General features: G+C 43.3%; 2 protein-coding genes across 3 annotated transcripts; both read right to left on the minus strand.

Moving 5' to 3' along the window:
* Positions 1-208: 208 nt before the first annotated feature.
* On the minus strand, positions 209-16466 carry selenoi (selenoprotein I). The gene is made up of 10 exons (XM_072697284.1): positions 16342-16466; positions 12463-12531; positions 10917-11025; positions 10438-10512; positions 8923-9185; positions 8116-8224; positions 6145-6193; positions 5625-5805; positions 4919-5101; positions 209-4178 (listed from the first exon to the last, which is right to left on the minus strand). The coding sequence occupies exons 1-10, from the start codon at positions 16396-16398 to the stop codon at positions 4071-4073; spliced, it is 1203 nt and encodes a 400-aa protein (XP_072553385.1). The 5' UTR covers positions 16399-16466; the 3' UTR covers positions 209-4070.
* Positions 16467-17274: 808 nt separating this feature from the next.
* iyd (iodotyrosine deiodinase) lies at positions 17275-22520 on the minus strand. 2 transcript variants are annotated; one of them, XM_072696755.1, is made up of 5 exons: positions 22243-22520; positions 20101-20295; positions 19015-19174; positions 18111-18267; positions 17275-17990 (listed from the first exon to the last, which is right to left on the minus strand). In XM_072696755.1, the coding sequence occupies exons 1-5, from the start codon at positions 22433-22435 to the stop codon at positions 17808-17810; spliced, it is 888 nt and encodes a 295-aa protein (XP_072552856.1). In that variant the 5' UTR covers positions 22436-22520; the 3' UTR covers positions 17275-17807. The 2 variants fall into 2 exon arrangements, with proteins under 2 accessions (XP_072552856.1, XP_072552857.1); XM_072696756.1 differs by having other exon boundaries at positions 17808-18041; positions 18083-18267.
* Between the last annotated feature and the right edge of the window lie 1604 nt (positions 22521-24124).

Consider the following 24124-nt stretch of genomic DNA (forward strand, 5'->3'; position numbering starts at 1 on the left):
TATATATATATATACACACAGATATTATTAATTAGTATTAATCCTGTATAAACAGCCCATTTTGGAGATGTTCTAGATATAATTTTACATTTCACTACTTGAAGTGCTTTTAATTCAACTGAAGTGTACATGTGAATGGATATTTATTTAGTTCTATAACTCTATACCATTGTCCTGTTCCCAAACATTTAAAACAGTGACACCCATGTTGGTGGATACACTTTCATTTAATAGGGCTGTGTAACTGGAGTACATTGTACAGTACATCTGCATTTCACTATACAGATTACTTCTTAGTGGTTCTTAGTGGGTCTTTTACACAAGTTTGTAATTATTAAAAAAAACAAAAACAAAACAACATTATACAATTCTATTGTCCATTAAAGCGTTATATATAAATACATTAATAAAAGATATGACATTACTGAGTACTTTTATTAAAAGGAGACTCTTCCTCGTACTCCCCATTTCAGTTACAGAAAGGTCACATTTATATGGGATGAATGATTCTGAAACTCAAGAAAAAACAAAACAAAAAAAAAAAAAAAAAACAGCACCTGGTCCCAAGCAGTCAGAGAGAACGGTGGGACTGTACAGATAAGAATCATCATCAGTACAATTAGAAGCAGTGCCTGCCTAAAGCATGGTGGAGGTAGTGTCATAGCAGAGTACACAATAACCCCACCTGCTGGATCACTTTCAGTACTACAGTATGAATCAAGCTCTACCAACAAGTTGAACTTCACAAAACGAATAAGTAGCAAAGCCCTTAAAAGGAATGCTTCAGTATTTGACAAACCCAGTTTCTCATATTTGATATACGTGTAGAATACAGTCAATTATTGTGAACATATTTCTTAACGAGGTTATAATAGAAGCCAGAAAAGTGTAGGCAAGTGCCCATTGGATTTTATAGTAAGCGTATTTTAGAAGATTTTTTTTAAGGTAAATCGACCAAATGCTCCTAGAAAAGGTGCACTGAGGACTGCCCTAGAACCATTTTTTGGAACCCATTTATAAAAGATGCAAGTGTGAAGAACCTCAATAAAAAATAAAAAAAATTTAAAAAAGGAGTTAATGGGGGCCAAGCGTGTCTTAGAGGTCTAAGTCTACGGTCCTGTCCAGTCCAACAGAGCACAATTTTCCTGTGCTCTCCAGGTTTGCAGGCACAGGCATCAGTTAGCTGGTGTGGTGGAGCTGGGGGCCGGTGTTTTGGTTCACAGCGGCAGCAGGTTATTATTATTATTATTATTAAAAAAACAAAACAAAACAAAAAAAAACCCACACATGACAAAAAAAAAAAACAATTGTTCTTAATGGAACCTTTAAAGAACCCTGTTAGCGCCTTTATTTTGAAATGTGATTCATAACTTGTTGAGAGATAAGGCTGAGAAATACTGAAGTATTCCTTTAAACGAGAAGGGCATCACATCACTCATTGGAATTGGACATTAGAGCACCACATTAGTCCAGTTATATTTATGTATATAATAACAAAAAGGCAAAATAAAAGGCCAAACTAAAAATTAAAAGACATTACAATAAATACTAGGTACTGACCTCATACAAAGGGTCTGAGAACATGTTTATTTTTACACAACCGTTTGCTTTTTACACTTTCGATACAACAGAAAAAAAACCCACACGATTACTTTAACCATAAACTGTCCCTTAAACTTTGCTCGAACCAGAGTATGTCATTGGAGGAGATTACAGTCTGTTCGTCTGTATATGTGCATAAATATCAGTAGGCCAGTGAGCAGCTAGGTCATCTTCACTTGCACTGGAGCTTCTCTGAGGTTTCGCTTCATCTGAAGAATGAATAAAACAAGTAAAAAGAATCACAGAATTACAGAACTAGTAACACGCAGCTGTAAGTATCGACCAATGGATTTTACAGACGGCCCCTGATAATAATGGCATCTAATCAGAGTCAGACACGCTCTCCCATACTTGCACACACACACTATGTACATACATTCATACATCACATTACAATACACACATACTGACACTTTGGACATCGTATGAAAGGTGTACTTGAACATTCCACTTACGGCGTATGACCACTTTCTATTTAAAAACAAAAATAATAAAAGTAGGGCTGAACAATATGTTTATCAATTATGTTGTTAATTAAATCATCAGTGTAGTGAAGGCTGCTATCACAGAAGGCTGCAATCTGGAATATGCAAATGAGCCTGCAACCAACCACTGCATGTTGTCTTGTGCGCCATGAGCTTCCCGACCAATAACGGAGGTTCTGCAGTGATATTTTAACTGCGTACCAAAGCTTAACCAATGTGCTTTTAAACTTAGCCGTCAATACGCTTACATACATACAACATGCAGAAAATGGGGAGACCCTCCCATGTGCTCCCCAAGGTCACATTTCTGTGGGAAGCTGGAAACTGACCGTACAATCAATTAATCAATCAATCAATCAATCAATCAAATCAAATCAACACCAGGTCCCACACAGGCAGAGAGGTGAGACTGTACAGATACAGAGTCAGTACAATCAGAAGCTGTGCTCAAAAGCATGGTGGAGGTAGTGTCATAGCCAAGTATGCGATCACCTCACCTGCTGGATCGTTTTCAGTGCTACAGCATCATCAAGCTCTACCAACACGTGTGCGAGAGATTCTTCACGTATACAACCACCAGTATCGCAGGATGTAGCAACATAATAGTGATATTCTGGCCATATTGCGCAGCCCTAAAGACAAAGGAAATCGAGAAAGCTAGAAAGTGCCAAAAAACAAAACAAACAAACAAACAAACAAAAAACACAACAAAAACAAAAGCAAGCCTTGGCAGCAGTTTGGCAGCACACAGAGACTAGTGCTTTTATCGCGTTTAGAGAACGGAGCGAGATGCCACTCGCCCACACTCCGAGTGCGCCCTCTCCTGGACAGGCTTTAAAGCGCACTCTTCATTCAAGCGCAAATAAACTCAATAAAAGCTCACTAGTGAAAAGCAAGCGAGAAAGAAAGCGTGAAGAAACGTAAATGAAAGAGACGATCTGAAAATCGGCAGACTGACACACCATCACCAATGGCAGAAAAAAATAATAATAAAAAAAAAAAAAACATTAAAATAGGAAGCTGAGGTTTGTGGATACAGTCAACTGGAGAAAAAGAAAAAAGGTTTGGCCCCTCAAAACCACACTTGTTAGTCCTTAAGGGGCTTAGGCTGTGTGTGTGTGTGTGTGTGTGTGTGTGTGTGTGTGTGTGTGTGTGTGTGTGTATGTGTGTGTGTGAAGCTCAAGGTTCAAGTGAGTTCAGAAATGTTGGTTCTGTTCTTCTGTAGAGGTTTACTTTACAGAGCTGTAGGCACAGCAATAGAGGACATCTTAAAAACAAACTCCCAACCAAATATCCTGGTATTTAAACCTAATTCAGGGTTCCCACCACCTAGGAAATAAAAACATTCAATTAAATGAATTATAATAATAATAATTAAAAAAAGCTCTTTTTCTATTTGATAATTTTCATAATGCCTCAAACTCACAAAAGGTTCGGGCTGTTTTTTTTGTTGTCGTTTTAATCCAGAAATGAAACCCAAATAAAATGCCAATGGCCCAAGGCAGAAAATGCACTAAACATTCATCAGATGTGTGTGAATCATGATTGATTACGTGTGATTGGGCATGCTTGCGTGAACGTGTGTATTAACGTGGTTACGTTTGAAGAGGTGTGTGTTTGTGGTCCGTGTGGTTTGTGTTAACCGTTCCAGGTTCCCCGCATCTTCGCTGAAAGCACATTTCCGTAGGAAACAAGCGAATCTCCCAGGCCTCGGACACCAGAAAGCCAAACAGCGTCTGCCACATGAACACAGCTCCGCAGGGGCCCTCGTTGAATCAGCTGCATATCCTAGGCAGGGCCCTGCGGTGTGTCTGCGTCCCTAGGCTCACTAGGTCCTTGTGGTGCAGCTGCGTGTCTGGGCTCCGGCTGGGAAGGCTTGTTTGGTCAGCAGGGTTTTCAGGTTCTCCCGGATATGAGATGTGTCTCCGTGGTGATGGGTTCAGTTGTCGGCTGGTCGGCTGGCAGAGGAGGCTGGGGGACAGCTTAGACCTCGGCAGCCGTGAGGCCGATTTTCTCCTCATCCTGTCAGTCGGAACTGGGCTTCTTCAGGGAGAAGGCGTAGATGTTGAAGTGATCGCTCAGCTGCTTCACCTACAGAGGGGTCGAGAATGAGAGAAGGCTAAAATCATCTCACAATACTTGACGCCACACCCTGTTGGCAAATTGACCCTGTTCTCAACCTACTTCCTGTGCCATCTACTCATGTAAGCAAAAATAGACGTAATCTTTAACATATTTAAAAAGATATGGACATGTGATCTTCGTCTGAACAATACTGAGAGGTGCAGAAGATCAGACCATGGTTAGAGAGAATTCTGGAATAGCTGGTCTTATTTAAACCTCGGCCATTTAGTCTGGTTTGCTCTTGACTGTTGAAGTGAGTGGTGAAGATCACCATGGTCAGATGCAAAGAGCTCTCTGATGCCTTCAGAACGAAAGTTGTAGATGCAGATGAGTCTTGGATATAAAAAGATCTCAAAATCATCAGAAATCAGCTGTTCCACTGTCCGCTAAATCGTTTACAAGTGGAGAACAACAGCCAACATGGCCAGGTCAGCTCAAAGGCAGACCTCAAAATGTGCCAGGAAGCCTCCAACAATCCCAAAATGTCATCATGGGACCTACAGGTAGCTCTAATCCAATTCTAACTATAAACGAAATGAAGCCTGAATGTGCCAATAATATCCAGGCTGTAAGGATATAACAGCCAGTATATGCTCATATTTACAGTGTTCGAGTTATTGGAAACTGCAACAGAATTCTAAGTATTATACAGGAAGATCAGAAGGAAATGTAAAGTGCAGACGGCTGCACTTGTATGCTTTACTCACCACTGACACTCCGTAATGTATGTGTGTGAAGATGACCACAGCTGTCCACACGTACAGCACCACTGCCTCACTCTGCTGAACCACCCCTGAGAACACCAGCAGCACAACCACGGCCATGGGCAACAGCAGCCAACTCAGCGGCTGACAACGCGTGTTACTCATCTGACATACGATTAGCTTACACTGCGCGAGACAGAGAGAGAGAGGGGGGGGGGGATCATTTCACAGGATGTCACAGGACATGATGTGTCAACAATGGTCTTGTCTCTGCAATGTCTGTCCTCATTCTACAGAGCACAATGCTGCATGTGTATCTGTGCATGTGCTTGTAGGAAGCGTGTAAAGAGGACTTCACATTAATGTAGCTTAGTGTCGTATGAAGTAACCTTAGACCTTAGTATTTATTCTATAATATTTAGTGTTGGAATATAAGCTAGTTATTGTACTGTTGGGTATGGTCTGTATCAGAGTAATTCATTCAAAAACCGATTAGAAATTCAACTAGGGCAGGTTGTTCAGCAAAATCTGCCTCAGCAATGGTGTGAAAACGGTCACCTGTGGCTCTCTGCAGTGCCTTCATCTGTCTAATCAAGCTAGTTTCTACATAATCTGGACTTTAGTGCGAGGGCATGTTGCCCAATGGAGGTACTTTCTATTTTCCAAAGAATTGTAGTGCAGAAATGTACAAACCCTGGTGTGCACTTACAGTGACATTGGCGAAGGCCGTCCCCACCATCAGGTAGAAGATTCTGGGCTGTAGCTCCAAGATGTTGCTGGGGGAGAGGCTGACCCACAGTGTAGACAGAATGAAGAGGAGTGTGGGGGAGAAGAAGGGCAGCAGAGCCTCGTACAAGGAGCTGTGCTTCAGTGTGTTGTTTCGATAAGCCCTGAGGGAAACCGCAGAAACACGCCCATCATTCCCACAGCATTTGCTACACACCGATTCTACACACTGGCATTTATTTATTTATTTAATCTTTTATATTAGCAGGTATCCATTAGAGAATCATTATATAACAACATCAGGCAACAAATGAAATAAAGAAGTAGTAGAAGAAATAAAACACAAACTGAATGACCTAGAATGACAAGTACGTCACCCTGGGATAATAAAATAACGACAGCCATTGAGCAAACCACAAGATAATCGCATGTCAGGTTTATTTTAGTGCACTGCTGCTCATAAAACTATAAAAGTAAAATCGTGGTTGGATGGTTGAACTTACTTCAAGACGTTGTAGAGGCTCATTGGCAATGTTACAGCAAACAGGCATCCTATAAAGTGAGCAGAACACACACACACACAATTAGCCAACTCATACACACACTGTTTGGTGGAAAAATCTCATTCACAGATGTTTTCCCCCCTTTACCCCACATGCGGTTGCTCTACAACTGAAAACTGTACTAATCTTGGCTGAGGTCTCTTAATTTAACCTCGTAACACTCCAAGGCTTATTACACACTATTATTCAGTAACTCCAGGATCTTCTGTACAAATTGGTGCGACTATTCTTTTATAATAGAAGTTTGTAAACCTGCCCAGTTCCAAAATCTAAAAAGTGCTTAATAACAGTCTTAACTGTTTTTTTAGACTTATGGCCCTAACATTTACATACCTCCAGCCCACCAGATAGCTAGAGGCTAAACGCAACAGCTACTTTGCAAGAACACGGATGCAAAGCTAAAAAGCTCAAATGCAACACTGCAGGATGTGCAGGTTACTGCTCTGAGGCAAGCCTCACTCAGAGCCCAGCCAGTTAGCCTACTGTGCGCGATACCCTGAGGTACCACAGCATGCGCAAGCCGAGGTAAAGTGTTACAGAAGCCAAAGAAACTGCAGCTGCGGGAGCGGCAAGAAGGCTAACGGTAGGCCGACCAGAGACAGGAACCCCCCCCCCCCCAAATAAATGCAGAGCCAACCCCCTGGAAAACTGCATCTGAGCATTTTCACCCAAATAACAGTTATATATTTATGTATAATAGTAAGTACAAGTTAAAATACTCAGTAAATGCATTTCTGGCACCTTTTAGACTGCTTCTTCATTTTTGTGAAGGAGCTGCTAATGTTGACAACATGGCTTATCGTGGGGGATCTCACACACACATAAACACATTATATATATATATATATATATACATACATATATATATATATATATATATATATATACATACATATATATACATACATACATACATACATACATACATACATACATATACACACACACATACACAGAACAAAAAAACTAACAAACAAACAAAAAAAAAAAAAAAAAAAAAAAAAAACCACACACCACAACACTACAACACTGGCAGGATGTGCAGGTTACTGCTCTGAGGCAAGCCTCACTCAGAGCCCAGCCAGTTAGCCTACTGTGCGCGATACCCTGAGGTACCACAGCATGCGCAAGCAGTGGTACAGTGTTGCAGAAGCCAAAGAAACTGCAGCTGAGGGAGCAGCTAAAAGGCTGACAGTAGGCCGTCCAGAGACAGGGAAATACCCCCCCCCCCCCCCCCCCCCAAGCCAAAGTCAGCCAAAAAAACAAGATGGTAAATAAGCTTGTAAAACTGCAACTGAGCATTTTCATCCATATTACAGTTATATTTTATTTAAGTTGAAACACTCAGTAAATGCATTTTGGCACCTTTTAGACTGCTTCTTCATTTTGGTAAAGGAGCTGCTAATGTTGACAACATGGCTTATCATAGGGGATCACACACACACACACACACACACACACACACACACACACACACACACACTTAAAAAACAACACACCACCACCCACACCACAATGTATTCCAATGACCAAACCACGGTTTCCTGCAAACCGCAGCAGAAGTTCCTCTATGTATATGACTTGAGTTTAACTGCATGTGCAAAAACCTGTTTACTAGGAGCGAGAGCCACTGCAGCAAAGTGAGTCAGTGAGTGAGTGTCTGTCTGTCCGTCATTAAAAGAACGACAACATGGTAAACCAGTTCATGAAGGAAATGCAGGAAGTGACTTGTCTTGTCTTGCCTCTCCTGTTATTATGCCCACGTTACAGTGCTGTTTAACTAAACGCAACTAAAACAGACAGCTCAGTTAGATTCACGCCGTAATGAGGAGATCCATCGCACACCAATGAATACCCGATCTGAAAGGAACCAATAAGAATGAATCGATAAGAGAGATGCAGCTTTCTTACCCATGATCATGATGATGAATAGATCTCTGTAGTGGATGTTCCAAATCACTGGCTCATACCACGTCTCCACTCCGACCACTGCTGTTATGATATACACAATAGAAATGGTCTGCAAAAGAACGAAAGAGGAAATGAAATGGTTTTCTAATGAAAATGTTATTTCTTCACCTCACTGTGGCTGAATTCCACCTTTTAAATTTCACTCTTACCTCAAAGGCACTAGATTCGGTTTGCTTAGTACACAAAGTTGGCTGATACGTACTGACTGACACTTGCTTTTACTGGTACGTTAAAATATACAAGTCACAAACCACATAATCCAGACAGGCAGAGATAAACAAGCAAGCAACTACATACAGGGGAGGATGAATAAATGACAGCTATAAAACAACCATGAAATTCCACTCCATGACGCATACTGGTTACCGATCCAGAACTGGATCATTAATGAATCACGCTTGAAAACACCTCATGCAGCATTTCATGACCCAACAGATCCTATAATCTGGTCTAAACGGCTGGCCCATGCCTGCGTGGCTGAGCGCGTGTGTTGGTAGGGCTGTGCATGGGCAAGAACCTGGCGTTACAATAGGCAGCAGGATACAGGGATTATGATTCCATATACTATATTTAATAAACTTCTTTAATAACATCATAAGCATAAAACCTGAGTTTACTTTTTCTCACAACATTAATTTCTACTGTCTGCCATGAAACTTTACATGTAAACTATCATTCAAAATCCATACAGTGTTTCTGAGACATCCCGATACTTTGACGTGTATTTTCAGGGCGAGTGGATCCTACCACTTGGCTGAGGTCGTAGCCCCAAGGCAGGAAGAGGACACCGGTGTTGTATTTCTCCCAGTGTGAGAGGATGAAGGAGAAGAGGACGACCCAGAGCAGGTAGTAGAGCGTGAGCACGCTGACGCCGCTCGCTCCTCGGCCGAACACAGAGTACATGGAGCACACGAAGAACACGCACGCCCAGCTGTCCAGGCCATGGTCAAACAGCTCGCCAAGAGGGGTGCTGGAGTTTGTCCTGCGGGCCTGCTTACCGTCCACACCATCTGTGCGCACACAAAATGATATAGATCATCATTTATTTAAGATTTAAGATATTAATTTCACAGACAGCATCAGACATTACACAGCAAGTCTATCAAACTTTTAAAGGGTCCGTATGCGACTTTTTCTGGTGTAGTATGTTTCTACCTGATGTCCACTCATGATGTTTGTGTGGGTTTAAGCCCTGAAAAGTCAGAAATCATGGTTTCATGACCCTTTACAACCTCTCTTTATGCCTTAGAAATTAACATTTTTATTAGATTTATACAACAATCAGCCAAAACATTAATACCACTCCATGTCTTTTTTACACTCCATCAGCTCTACTTCCCATATATGAGCACCCTGTAGTTCAATTATTACGGAATGTAATCCATCTGTTTCTCTGTGTATTTTGTTACTTAGTTGTTCTTCAGTGCTCAACACCCCACAGGACTGACCACCGCAGAGCAGGAAGTATTTGGGTGGTGGGTCAATCTCTGATTGCACTGCAGTGACACTGACTGACATGGTGGTGGCGTGTTAGTAGTGTGTGCTGGGCTGCTGGTAGACAACAGTCACCCAACCATTTAATGCAAAACTCCTTTTGCATGATAGGATCCCTTCAAGCAGCTTTATGCAAGAACTGATGGTTCTTGCTCTTGGGCTCCGCCTGCAGTTGAAGAGTGTCAATCAACTTTCACACCACTGCTGAGAATATAAATCACGCTTTGAGTGCTCCCTCATGGACACTGTTTACACATGCATTTCTGGACAAGCTGAGAGATACAGAATTGGCAGGTAGAGAAGCATGTGGACGGAGGGGGTTTTACATTAATATTAATATGACTCGGGTTATGCAGCGATACACAGCTCTGGAGAGAGGTCTCGTAGTGCGGCTCCAGCAAAGCCCCACAGTGCAGTAGCAGCCTTCCGGCCCGGAGTGGGAATGACAGTGACGCCACTTTCCCTGTTACAGTCAGTGATTCTGAAGCTGCTGTTTTAATGAAAACTGCTTAACCAAGAGTGTGGCATGGTTTAGATTTTGATCAGAGTGAGGACAGCAGTAAGTCAGTCTACTAAGAGTTATTATACTTGGGAGGTAATTCAGACAAGTACACACTTCACACATGCACATAGACTCTCACACTTTCAAGCCTCTGGCTTTGACACATTGCAGTTACTATTTCAGTTGTTCATTTTAAGGCTTATGTTAAGACACACACAATAACAATCAACTCCACTTGAGCCATGTCCTGTACACACACTACCTACCTAACGTGTATGCCAGAAAGTTGAAGAGGCCAGCCGCTATCCAGACCCAACTGGGCACGTGTGTGTGACCCTCAGCTAAAACAGACAAACAGAGTCAGAAAGGTGCAGGTTACCATCGAAAGTGTACACAAACATGAGTATAACGAGTGACTTGAGGCCGGGTTCGAGTTTGCTTGGCTTGGGAAGGAAAAAAAAAAAAAAAGGAAAAAAAAGTGAGACATAATTCAGAGGATTTAGATCCTTGATCCTACTGCAACGAGAAAAAAACCATGCCTCAACGTTTTATAACTGTTGGGTAGAGAGACCGAAAAGGAGAGAGAAAGGTAGGAGAAGACACAGAGAGAGATGGAAAAGAATGTGGCAGGACTTTGACTTTGACTCATCCTCCCTGCATATTCAGACAGACTGTTCTGTACTGTACAGCCACAAAAGGTCAGAGAAACCAGCCTCCCATGACGAAACGCACTCGAAAGCCTTACCTGAGGCGTAGAAGTCAAAGTCATACCCCGACAGGATGACAAAGTTGAGCACGAGGAACATGAAGCCTGTGAAGGTGATCAGATTTGGTGCCAACCATGTGGGCAACACCTGAGAGGGAGCGAGAGAGAGAGACACACAGAGCGTGAGATAGATTGTAGAGAGTGTTTGAGCTGTTTAGTAATAAGATCTAAATGGAAAAGTCATTAATGCTGCATTGAGAATCGCAATAGAAGCAAATCTGTGAACAGGATCTTTAACATGGGGGATCTAATCACACGCATGTTCACACAAAAATGAACTGACGATCAATAAGGATTGGGACTGACCACTTTCTATGATATCAGTGACCAAACACTGAGAACCCAGACTAACCCCAGTCAGGGGGAGGTCCCATCAGAAACACCACAGGGATTAAGACTAATCCCACTCCAGGAGAGGTCCCAGAAGAAACACTACAGGGATTTAGAGTAATCCCACTCAGGGGGAGGCCCCATCAGAAACACTACAGGGATTTAGACTAATCCCACTCAGGGGGAGGCCCCATCAGAAACACCACAGGGATTTAGACTAATCCCACTCAGGGGGAGGTCCCATCAGAAACACCACAGGGATTTAGACTAATCCCACTCAGGGGGAGGTCCCATCAGAAACACCACAGGGATTTAGACTAATCCCACTCAGGGGGAGGTCCCAGAAGAAACACCACAGGGATTTAGACTAATCCCACTCAGGGGGAGGTCCCAGCAGAAACGCCACAGGGATTAAGACTAATCCCACTCAGGGGGAGGTCCCAGCAGAAACGCCACAGGGATTTAGACTAATCACAGTCAGGGGGAGGTCCCAGCAGAAACGCCACAGGGATTTAGACTAATCACAGTCAGAGGGAGGTCCCAGCAGAAACGCCACAGGGATTTAGACTAATCCCACTCAGGGGGAGGTCCCACCAGAAACACCACAGAAATTTAGACTAATCACAGTCAGGGGGAGGTCCCACCAGAAACACCACAGAAATTTAGACTAATCACAGTCAGGGGGAGGTCAGTCTTGGGTCTGGCTTTTTAGATTTATCATGGTCAGGAAATTAGTATTTTCATACTAATCACAGTCAGGAGAAGCTAATAGAACAAATCTGTGTATCTGAGGCAGGAAGAAACTTGACACTGTCTGAATCCAAGGTTAACCACCCAGCCTTCTATTTTACTGGGTAAAAATGCTAATAGCTAATGACTCCTTAGCAACATCAGGACGCATTGCTGCCTTCACTATTACAGAGACCTTCATCACTACACTGCCACCTAAAACACTGACTTGTGAGACAGCGTGGGCAGTAAGGCATCAGTTACCTCCCCTTTCAGATGCAGGCTCTGCTTTAGACCTCTCACAGTCAGGTAGGTGGTGGTGGTGGTGGTGGGGGGGGGGGGGGGGGGGGGTGTCTCAGAAGAATCAACACAGTGATTTAGTACCAGGAGTACATTATTGGCATTACGGTCAACGGCGTTTCTCCTTGTGGACGCTACTTCAGCTCTGATCGTCTGGCCTACTCACCTTCACCATAGAGTTCCAGAAGGGGTGCATGACATAGACGGACAGAGGGTTGGTGTCCACTGCGCTGTACTGGAAGTGGCCATAGCAGAGAGAGAGAGAGAGAGAGAAAAATAGAAAGAGAGGAGGTTAATTAACATACGATGCTTCACACACCAACACACATTATGGTCGCATTTCACACTCCTGTCCTTGCAACAACCACTTCATGATGAGCGTTTGCTGTTGCTCAATTCCTCGCTCTCTTCTCACACACCCACACAGTATCAGGCCTGCGTGTTAGTGGCAAGTACATACACTAAAAGAGGGAATGAAACTTGCGGCTAACAGGGCACTGATGTCTTTAGTCCAATGAAGTGGTGACTCACCACTGTACAAATCACCAGAGAACACAACCCCACCCAGAGACACTCCAGTGAAGCTATCTGTCTATCTATCTATCAGACTCAGAACCCAGTGATTCCAGTGCTGGGCTACTGCTCACAAGGTTGTGGGTTCAATACCCATGTCTGGCCACTGCTGAGAGCGTGAGCAATGGGCGCAACTTAAAGTAGTTGAATGCAATCATTAGAAGGAGTGTCCACAAACATTTGGGTGTCCAGCTAAGGTTGCATATCTGAGCTCCCTCTGTAGATGTTATGAATAGATCCCAATAGGGCTATTCTACATCCAAAATAATGTCATGTGACAGTGGCAAGTTTAGGATTACTGTGATCAGTCTCATATCTAGCACTTATATATGACAGGTCTTACCCACATGCCATTCAATAAACCCCTTATTTAATCACCAAACATGCATTCACCTTCACTACGGCAGCTCTAGAACATCCCACACTGTCAGCGGTCTCTGAGATGCTACCCCTCTTCGCCCACTGTTACAGTCATATGACAGTGTTATGACCACCCCTGGTTTGGAATGAACTCGGCCCGGGACGTCACAGATGCTACGTGACAGGGTTTGCTGTACATGATGTCCAAAAGGCCATGGTTTGAGGGTGGTGGCATCTCAGAAAGTGCTTCCTTTGTGGGATGTTCTAGAGCCGCGGTGTACCGAAGATGAAGCACATCGAGTGCCTCCCAGCAGTAGAATAGTGGTGCCCCACCGGCCCACCGTGATAGCAGAGGGGAATGACGACTCCGGCAAGTGGTACAAAGCAATCGGCGCACCACAGTAGAGCAGCTTACCTCTATAACAAATGCCTTCCCTCACCTAGTACAGTCCATAGCTAGTACAGTCTTGCTAGTGTCATCTGAGCCAAGGGTGGAGTCTCTCTCACACACACACACACACACACACACACGTCTAATGCAACCAATTGAAAACCCAACAACATTCAGAGGCTAATAAAGGCTATAAAACTGACGCACTGCTTACAGCCCTACAACCCAGCACGCAGAAACACTGCCAACTGGGCCAAAGGCTTATTTATTTGTGTATTCGAGTATGTGTGTGTGTGTGTGTGTGTGTGTATGTCGGTGAATGCACCCCAACCACTTTTCACTGTGAAAAGCATTGTGATCTTCACAGCCATTAATGGACATACAGAAGCTCTGTTTATCAGATCAAGGACATGACCACTTTCCACACTGCGTCACATGAGGGCACACACGGACATCCCGCCGTGCGAGATAAAGCCATGTTTCTCCGAAATTCTCAGCCATCTCTGTCCTTTAAAATTGTCCAGCAGTCTGGACTCTAGTCTTCACACATGACCTGTAGTGTTCAGCTAAAGCATAGACACAGTAAAGGGCCCAGATCTTTTCTTTTCTTTTCTTTTTTTTAACCAAAAGATTTAGACCAGGAAATTAGCTTGTGGTCAAACACGTGGGTTATAGGCTAATCTTATGTCTATTGTAGCTAATAGTGTTCTGGGCAGTACTCAAATTCAGAGAGCCTATATCATTTATTACGACACAACGCAAGCAAACATCTCAACACCCTTAAACAATGGTTACAGGCCCACCGTCCAGTTATTTACTCTCATAACGACACTAGTGTTCACAGATTTAGAGGCCTTAACGTTGAACCCTGTGGGACTATTTAATAATAAGGTAAAATAGAGCAAATAGAGAACAAGAAAAGCAGCCATACAACCTTGGCTGGATTTCTGTAAATGTAGGGGAGTAAATATAATGAGTCAAGACTATTACACAGTTAACAGTTAACACTATTAACAGTTTAGAGATTCTGAAAGATTTTTTTTTTGTATTTTACAGGTTCTGAAATATGTTTTAGGGTTTTTTTTTTTTAGGAAGAGACAGTGCTTGAGGTTCATGGGTTCATCGTCATGTCCATGTAGCAAGTTCTCATTATTAATCTGATTCAAAATAAATACACTTCAATTTTAGGGGCACCTTAAACAACGTTAATACAACTGACCAGCTTATAAACAATGCAAACTTGGGCTGTGTCCGAGATTTCTGTGATTTCGCTCGACCCTGTAGTCTTGTAGTGGATCCATGTGCTAATCTGTTCCAACGACTACGGTCATTATCAGCATCAGTTTCAAAGGGCCTAAAACTGAACCCTGTGGGACTCCACTTCAGAATAATTTCTGTCCAAGAGTTAATCACATAATAATAATAATAATAATAATAAGGTAAAATAAAACAAGAAAAGCATCCATACAACCTGGGCTGGATTTATGTAAATGTTGGGGAGTAAATATAATAAGTCAAGACTATTACACAACAGTTTAGAGATTCTGAAAGATTTCTTTTTTGTATTTTACAGGTTCTGAAATATGTTTTAGGGGTTTTTTTTATGAAGAGACAGTGCTTGAGGTTCATTGTTCGTCATGTCCATGTACCAAGTTCTCAATATTAATCTGATTCAAAATAAATACACTTCAATTTTAGGGGGAAACCTTAAACAATGTTAATACAACTGACCAGCTTAGGCTGTGTCCGAGATTTCTGTGATTTCGCTCGACCTTGTAGTCTTGTAGTGGAGCCATGGGCTAATCTGTTCCAACGACTACGGTCATTATCAGCATCAGTTTCAAAGGGCCTAAAACTGAACCCTGTGGAACTCCGAAATATGCTAAATCATGGGTTAAGGCATGTCTAACTTTGTTTTTTGTCACAAAGCACTTGAGTCCCAGTATTTCGGCTGTTTTGAGAATAAACCCACTCTCATAACTACACGACTGCCATAATCAGCATCAGTTTTATAGGGCCTAGGATTGAACCCTGTGGGACGCCACTTGATACGTTACTGCAACCAGTTTCTGCACAAGAATGAATGGTAACAGAATAACAGTACAAGTGCCGAGTGGCTTAAAACAGGTCGAACTTTGGGTTTTAGTCTCAAAAAGACGTAAAGCACATAGACGGCCCTCTTTTACAGGACCCAGATCCACCCCAATCAATCTAGCTAGCCCTGGGGGTCTGAAACCACGTTAATGCCCACTGAGCACTGACTGTCAAAGACTAAACACAGTTATCTACCTTGAAATATAACCTAAATTAGCTGGTTAGTTATGAGCAGCCGGCTGGCAGAGGCTCTGATGGCTTTGTGCTCAGCTGACCGGTCAGGTCATCCTGACAGAGCCCAGGGGCACTAATTCACCAGCTAGCTAACATGAAGCCACCAGTTCAGGCTGAATGGAAGCCAGTTCTACTAGGTGGCTAACTTTATATGCATCTATTAATACTGTAGAATATGTCAAAGTTATTATTCATCTTATTTAAAATGAAACAGAGCTAGAAAGCTAGCCGACTGACTGACTATCCCTCGCTCCCTTCCTCCCTCCCTCGCTCCCTTCCTCCCTTCCTCCACCACACCTTCCAGCCCATGCCGCCCGGCTTAGCATTACTAGCATCGCAGCCCGGCCAGACTCCTCAGCAAAACCTGACCCTAAACTACTCAAGCGACCGTACCTTATACTTGTCGAAGCCCGAGAGCTGGTCCTGGGTGACATAATCGTACAGAGCCATGGTGAGAGGAGCCCTGCGACACTCTCAAGCAGAGCAAACCGAGCTAAAGAGCAGAAGAGCCGCAGAGCCTCCTCGGAGAGAGAGCGGCGAAGATCCGGCTTCACGTCACCATCCACGCTCACGTCCGATCAGCAGATACACAAATACGCGCCGGCACTTCAAAATAAAAGCCCCCGGGCCTGGCGTGGTGAGGCCAAGAAATGCATTTGTTCAGAATTCACAGTTTTAAGTCGTCCACTGAGGCATTAATATTTTTTTTTAAAAATTGTGAAAAATGCCCAGATGCAGTTTTACTAGCCAATTTGCCTTGATTTGTCTTTTATGGAGGGCTCCTGGATAAATAACAAGCTGCTATTAATGGCTGGTTTACTGCACCGCAGCAGCTCACCTACTCAAAATAGCCTAGCCTATCTTAGATTAGCTCTGTCACAGTCTTTTTTTTTTTTATCTGTTTGTGTCTTTTCAGCATGGTGTGTGGTTAGCTAGCAGAAGCTAGCTACTGTAGTTGGTTGGGGTTTGCTTTTAGGCCTGCACCCACCCACTCACCCACCAGCCAGGCAGCCTTTCTACCTTCTCAGGTTGGCCTAAGGTTAGGAAGCCTTGCTTCCCCATGTAGATAACTTGGCTGCAGCTTCTTCTTCCCTCTCGATTCATCCTAGCCTTCATCCTAGCCTCTACAGGCTTTCACTAGTGGGCCGTGTGTAGGTCAGTTTTGGCCTTGCCCAGAGGGCGTTCCTTGTCTTGCGTCCAGTGATTTCGGGTAGGCCGTAAACCCAACGCGACCCACACTACAATTTGATTGATATTGAAATTGATATTGTCTGCTGGTTTGTTCAGGCGCTAGAGGGCGAGTCTAAAGTAAATGATAGTAATTGGTAAAGGATTCATCATTTTAATAGAGACAACTGCACTGGTATTCTCAAATCTGGACAGCAACAGACATTTCAACACTGCTATCAGACTTTCTGAGTCATTCTTGGCCTCTTGATTTTTTAAAAGACACAATGATGCCTCCTGCTGGTTAGATTTCCAAACTTCACCAGATCTTAACACACTTTAATACACAGCTGTAGGTCCAGGACTGTACAGAATGATGCAGTGCAGCTTATTCTAAAGAAGGCCTTGATAATAAGCAGATGAGGTGACCTGTGTGACCTGTGTGAATCAGTATGTACAGGACCATGGCCCTACAGCTGAGGGGTTCATCAGCCCTAATCCAAAGAGCACCAACACTGAATTAAAGGAACAGGCAGACACAGTATTAACAGCCATGCCTGCTCTTTGTAAAGTCCTGGAATGGACTGTACCACACAAAGTAACTGCAGAAGACCGACGTCTTGTGTTTTGAGCTGTCTGACACGACATGTATGTCCTCATTAATGGCTGTTCATGTTAGGAGCTCCATTACATCACACAACCACCATGATGTCACTGAGGTCCTTGCGTGTGAGGTCGGGCACTGTGGCGTCCGGTGCTGGATAGCCCACGGGAAGCAGCATAAGCAGCTTCTCATTGGCAGGCCTGCGGAGAAGGAGCCTGAGCTGTGGGCCACAGTTCAGAGGCGTGGACGTCACGGTTACCAGCCCCACATTCTGGAAAAAGGATTGGACAAGCGTGTGAGTGTGAAGGACCTTTGAGTAGTGCTTCCAATAAGAAGCATTCTGGAGGTTGCATTTATTAGAACTTCTACTTGTATATGTAGGCCTCTCTACCTGAAGAGCGGCCAGTAGGAGTCCACACGAGATGGACACACTGATCTCGTTGTAGTAGTGGGTCTTTTTCTTTCCGTCGGGCAGAATTCCATACGTCTGCTTGAAGATGAGGATGAGATATGGAGCTGTATCCAGATACTCCTTCACCCAGTTAGTCCTGTGAAGGTAAAATGATCCTTTTCATCTCAAAGCAATGATGGAACGGTATGAAAATGTGCATTTGACAACATTATTGACTGAAATGTCTGTGCTTTCTCCAGGTGGGTAGATGGTGCTCTCTCCCCTTATCACTCTTAAGCATCGATGGCAGTTCAAATAGAGGCGGTGGCTGGCTTTGCATGTATCGTTGCATGGAGACGTGTTAAGTCCCTGACCTCCTAGTGTTGGAAGCATTGCTAGTGCAAGGGGAGCTGCGAACAGGTGGGAGTACCCAACTGGGAGTACCCAATTGTGAGAAAAAGGGGGATACATCTATTTATGTATCTATTTTACATTTATTTCCCTCATAATTGCTTATAGCACCAAAAACTATGCCAAAATATGCACATGTTTTGCACAGAGAGCAGCAGGTAGTTCATCTCCATACGTTAATTGTAGGCAGTTGCGTTATATACCATGGCATGTTATTATAACAGTCCAGATCCCAACTGCACAGTAATGTTATTGTTGCCAGAACTGTAGCCAGTATGTCCATTCATTTATTCATCAGCTGTGGGCATTATAGAACATCACCACAAGGGGGCGCTAGTGTCCTACGTTAGACTGTAATGCTCTATTCAGAAATCCAAATGGACCTGATGAGATCCAATGAGAGCATATTAATAAACATTCACATTCCCACAGAAATGTACAAACACACACACACACACACACACACACACACACACACAAAACCCAGTCCTACCGAAGTCTGCGCAGGTCATTGACCCATTTGTCCCCCATCCTCTGTTTGTAGTTGATCTCCTCCTCCTCCTCCACAATCTCTCGGATCTTGTTTTTGGTCTCAGCATCGTCCACCACCACGAACGTCCACGGCTCAGTGTGAGCCCCACTTGGTGCAGTTCCTAAAAGACACACACACACATCACACAAATCTGGCTCTCAGGATGGCAGAATTCAGACATCAAGTACACTATGTGTCCAAAAGTTTGTAGACACCTTGACTGCATTCAGCCACATGAGCATTAGAAGTCATAAGTCAGGTGCTGATGTTTTGTTGATTGATATTGGAAAAGGTGGATGGAGCTCCATCATTCCAGAGAACACAGCTCCACCGGTCCACAGCCCAATGCTTGGAGCCTCTATGGCATCAATCAAAGGATCATTTGAAGCACCTTTTATCATGAAGAGTGTAGCTGACAACTGGCATTAGGCGTTATGCATGGTGCCCTGAGGCTTAACTGTGGTTGCTCCGGAGCTCCCCATTCTACTGGCAGTACTTCTTTATGGACATTTAATGTCAGTTGTAATTAGACGGAGCTCTGGATGTATATGCCAGGTCAGTGGTGGTGTGAAGGCTCAGAGATTAGAGCTCCGGGCTATTGATGACAGGGTTGTGGGTTTGATACCCAGGCTCGGCAAGCTGCCACTGTTGAGCCCTTGAGCAAGACCCATCACCCTCTCTGCTCCCCGGGCGCTGGAGTTGGCTGCCCACTGCTCTGGGTGGGTGTGTGTGTGCTCACTACCCCTAGTTCACTAGTGTGATAGATGGGTAAAATGCGGAGGACACATTTACACACCTAGGATTTAACCCCTTAAATTCTAGGTTAATGACTCACTTATCCAGCATGAAGTGAAAACTACTGTACAGCAGTTTAGCTTACCAGAGTCCCACAGGGTTCTATTTTAGGGCCTAAAAAATTGTGACAACGCTCATGCTTATCCACACAGAGTTTACCAGAGTTTAAAGGGTTAAATGGGGTTATTAAACAATATTCCATGCAGCTCTAATCTGCTCTAAAGCTGATGTGCTGTGTTTTTTAGTTTGTACCTGCTGCACGTATAACATTCTCGATGACCTCTCTTGAGACGGGTTCTGGACTGATGAAGCGGACAGAGCGTCTCTGGTTGAGCAGGTTGTAGAACTGCTGTGATCGTTCCAGCATCTCTTCCACAGTGTATCGGGAAGGGCTGTAGGGAACATGGGGCAGATTCTCCGTCCCGGAGACTACCCAGTCGTCGTCCTCTGTGGCAAAGGAGATCGGTTTGATTGAAAATACATTTTATTCATGTACCATTTCAACTTAAAATGGTACATTTTATCACATTATTCAATCCTACTTCTTTTGCTTCTGCATTGCAGTTTAGTAAACAATTCACATGATTAACAAATGTTCCTCCCCCTCAGCTTGTTTATCTGCAGGTTAGGACTCCCCTAAAACAGGGGGAGGCCTACCTATTCTCAGACTCCTGTCCTGTCCTGGAGGGCTGTGGAGATTTTGTATGACTCGACAAGTAGGCAGTTAGACAGTTGTGCCACCCCAGAGCTATGAAGCCATGTACATTTCTATGTCCAGGAAAGAAAAGAAAGGTCAATTCACAGCTCTAGACCGGCCCTACGATCTAACTGCTGCTCATCATCAAGTGTGAGGAGATGATAAGTTCAAACCCCAGCAAAGGCTCAGCACTCCATTGCCAAAACCTCCCAGTCTGGGGACGTCATGTGATTTGGGGGGGTCTTAACCTGCAGATGGGAATACACAGCTTTTGTTTTCAGCATTCAGACGGTAACCATGATATATCCACCTTCTTCACTGATGAATCAAGTCAGTCATGGAATTAAAATTCAGTTTCTGTTCTGATTTTCTCCACAGGCTTTTTTTCATTTTTCTGCTAGAATACACACTCCAACTCCTTTAAACTTCCTCCAGTGTGAGCGTCCTCTCCAAGAGCACCACATCATTGCACTTCACTGCACTGAAGACAAGCAAAGGAGACTCAAGCACTCCCAAGTAGCAATTTGCATGCACTTAAAAACACAACAGGTCAAAAGTTTGGAGACACCACTCACTCTGCACAAATACTCTTGATTTGTAAGTAATATAAGATAGTCCTTTATTAGTCCCGCAGTGGGGAAATTCTCAATATGTTTATTAACATAGAACGAATGAGCTTTGACTATGTGTAGCAATAGTATCCAACTGGTTCCCCTGAAGGATTTTATTAAAGCTGTGATCAGAACCACCCAATTCTTGCATTGTTGAATTCTAATGATTTGTCAACTTCCTGCATAATTCAATCATTAATCTAAAGGTAATCATTTTATTCATCATTTTTATGTGCAATGCTGACAATGGTACAAGAGTGGTGAAACTAGACTAGACTAGACTAAGTACTATTTTGTATCGTAGTAGCTTGCATTTACCTCATTTGCACTTTTAATTGATTTTGAAACTCAAAATTAAACCCTAAGTTAATGATTCTGTCCCACAGGGTTCTTTTTTAGGGCCTACAAAATTGGTGTAAATTATGACAGTAATGAAGCTTATGCTCATACACACACACAATATAAACACAATATTTGATGCAGCTCTAATCTGTTCTAAAGCTGAAGTGCTGTGTTTTTAGTTTCAACCTTCAAGCTCTTGGGACGGGTTCTGGACTGATGGAGCGGACAGAGCGCCTATGGTTGAGCGGGTTGTAGAACTGCTGTGATATATTAAAAACATTTATTTAAGGCCAAAACCTTTTGAAATCTATCATAAATGAATATCTGAGACATCAGACAAAAAATAACTGTGAGCATATTAAATAAAACTACGGCTTTTAGAGACAGTTATCTTTTCAGATGTCTGGTTCCTATCTCCGCCACTGTAAAGAAATCTGACTCAGCAAGTTTCTCTTGAACGAGGCACTTCTCAAAAATGACCCTGAATGAGTTTGTTTATATCGTAGTAACTGAAGTATACAGACATTTTGAGAAAGCATTGAAATTCCTCTTTAACTGGGTCCTATTAGTTTACAAGGAGGATTTCTATTACTTACAGCCTTATGAGATCTTTGCCTGCTGGACAGGTTTGACTTTTGACACTACAGAAAGAAGCCAGACGTTTCGACAGGGCTAAACAAACCTCCGTACTGGTAACTAAAAGCAGATGAAGTGTCAGTGAAGGCCCAGAGAGGCAGCTACTACCGTTGTCTCTGACGCTGATTTCAGTGTCGTCCTGCAGGTCCTCGTCCACCCACGGCCTGCTGGACTCTCCTGCGGCTCTGGACACTTTCTGCTTGGGCTCAGACTCTGCTCGTCTGCAGTTTTTGAAGAACAAGGCGATGACCACGCACAGAATAGCCACGAACACGGGTGTAAGGGGAGAAATGAGCGCCATTGCAGCAAGAAGGTACGAGCAGACAGTGAAGAGCTCTGAAGAACTGTGAACTCTGAAGAGCTCAGCGCAGATTAGCCAGGCCTGCTGGAGCTTGTGAAACTGGAGTCCAGTTACGGGGGCGGAACCTTAACTGTTAATATTTAACTATTAAACCTACATAAACAGTAAAGGAGTGGACAGGTTCATCCCCACTGCAAAACTCCATTCAGGGGTCAAATTTGATCATTATCCTTGCCAAAGATGGTTGGCTTGATTACCATTAGAGACCACCAGTTTCCATTAGAAAACAGTCCTGGTCATCTGTTCAACCATTAGGACCCTTTCCACTGTACTGCATATAGATCTGTAAAGACATCCTGGTGTACTGATTTAGGGATGACCCGATCATAAATAATCCAGCCCCACAGTTTAGATCAGATGAGCTGCTGATTAATCCGTTCAGTAAAATCCATATATTTTTAATATCAGTTTCTATAATATATGAGACATCTTGGACTGACTGATTTCACATCACTGTTTTATAGTGTTTAATAACTGATAATCCAGTCTGACTCTCCTCCCTGACCAATCAGCTCCCAGCTCCTTTACAACACTGCAGTCTGATCACTTCCTGTGTGTGTGTGTGTGTGTAGTGGTACACACTCTGGACTGAGATCTGTGGTTGTTGTTCTACTGGTGTGTAATAGCTGGTTTATAGAACAGAGAAAGGCGAGTGAGCAGTTCTCCTGTTCTCCCGCTGGTAAAACAGAGCGTTTCAGTGAGAGTTTTATAAAGGGTCAAATATTATGGTCTGTTTTCATGTTCCACTGTAAAATACTGTAGCTCCACACAAGCAAATCCTCGGATTGGGATTAAAATAGCCATTCCAATATGCCTGGATCGGCCCTATTCCTAATTTACATGGATTCTCACTCTCTAATTCAGTCCGAAAACCATAAATAAATAAAAATATAGTTTACACTGTCTGCCCAAATGTTTGAGGACACCCCTTCTATCAATTACATTTAGATACTTTGCATTTACGCAAACAAAAAAATAGAAATATTGCCAATAGAATAGGACTGGAGCAGATAAACATGAACCTGTTGGCACCATGCCTAATGCTAGACCCTCCATGCAGTACTTTTTGGATGAGTTGGGTAGTTGGGGATGATGAGGTGGGGTGGTGATCATCATCCAACATCCTGATCTCACGAACGCTCTTGTCATTGAAGGTAATCAAATTCTCACAGCAATGCTCCTCCAAAATCTAGTAGAAAGCCTTCTTCCCTGCACAGTAAAGACAGCTACTCCAACAAAAGCAGGATCAAAAATGAATGGGTAGATGTCCCAATACTTTTGTCCATATACTGTGTCTTCAATCGTTGCTGACTAGTTAGTTAGCACTGTAGATATCTAAAACTAGTATGTTTACTAGTCTGCATGTGTGGATGTCAGAGGTTCTGATGACATCATTAACCATTTAGGCTGGTCAGTATCTAGCCACTGCCCTGGTCTCATTAACACAATTTGCAGAAACTTTCTTACTATCAATATCATTAATGTAAAGAACAGCTCTCAAAAGCAAACGTCAGAGTCAGAAATCTCCCTCTCTCTCTCTCTCTCTCTCTCTCTCTCTCTCTCACACACACACACACACACACACACACACACTTAGCATGTAGGTTAATCAGGCTTGGTGAAGGTAAT

This window comes from Salminus brasiliensis, chromosome 14 (assembly GCF_030463535.1).
Source record: "Salminus brasiliensis chromosome 14, fSalBra1.hap2, whole genome shotgun sequence".
NCBI lineage: Eukaryota > Metazoa > Chordata > Actinopteri > Characiformes > Bryconidae > Salminus > Salminus brasiliensis.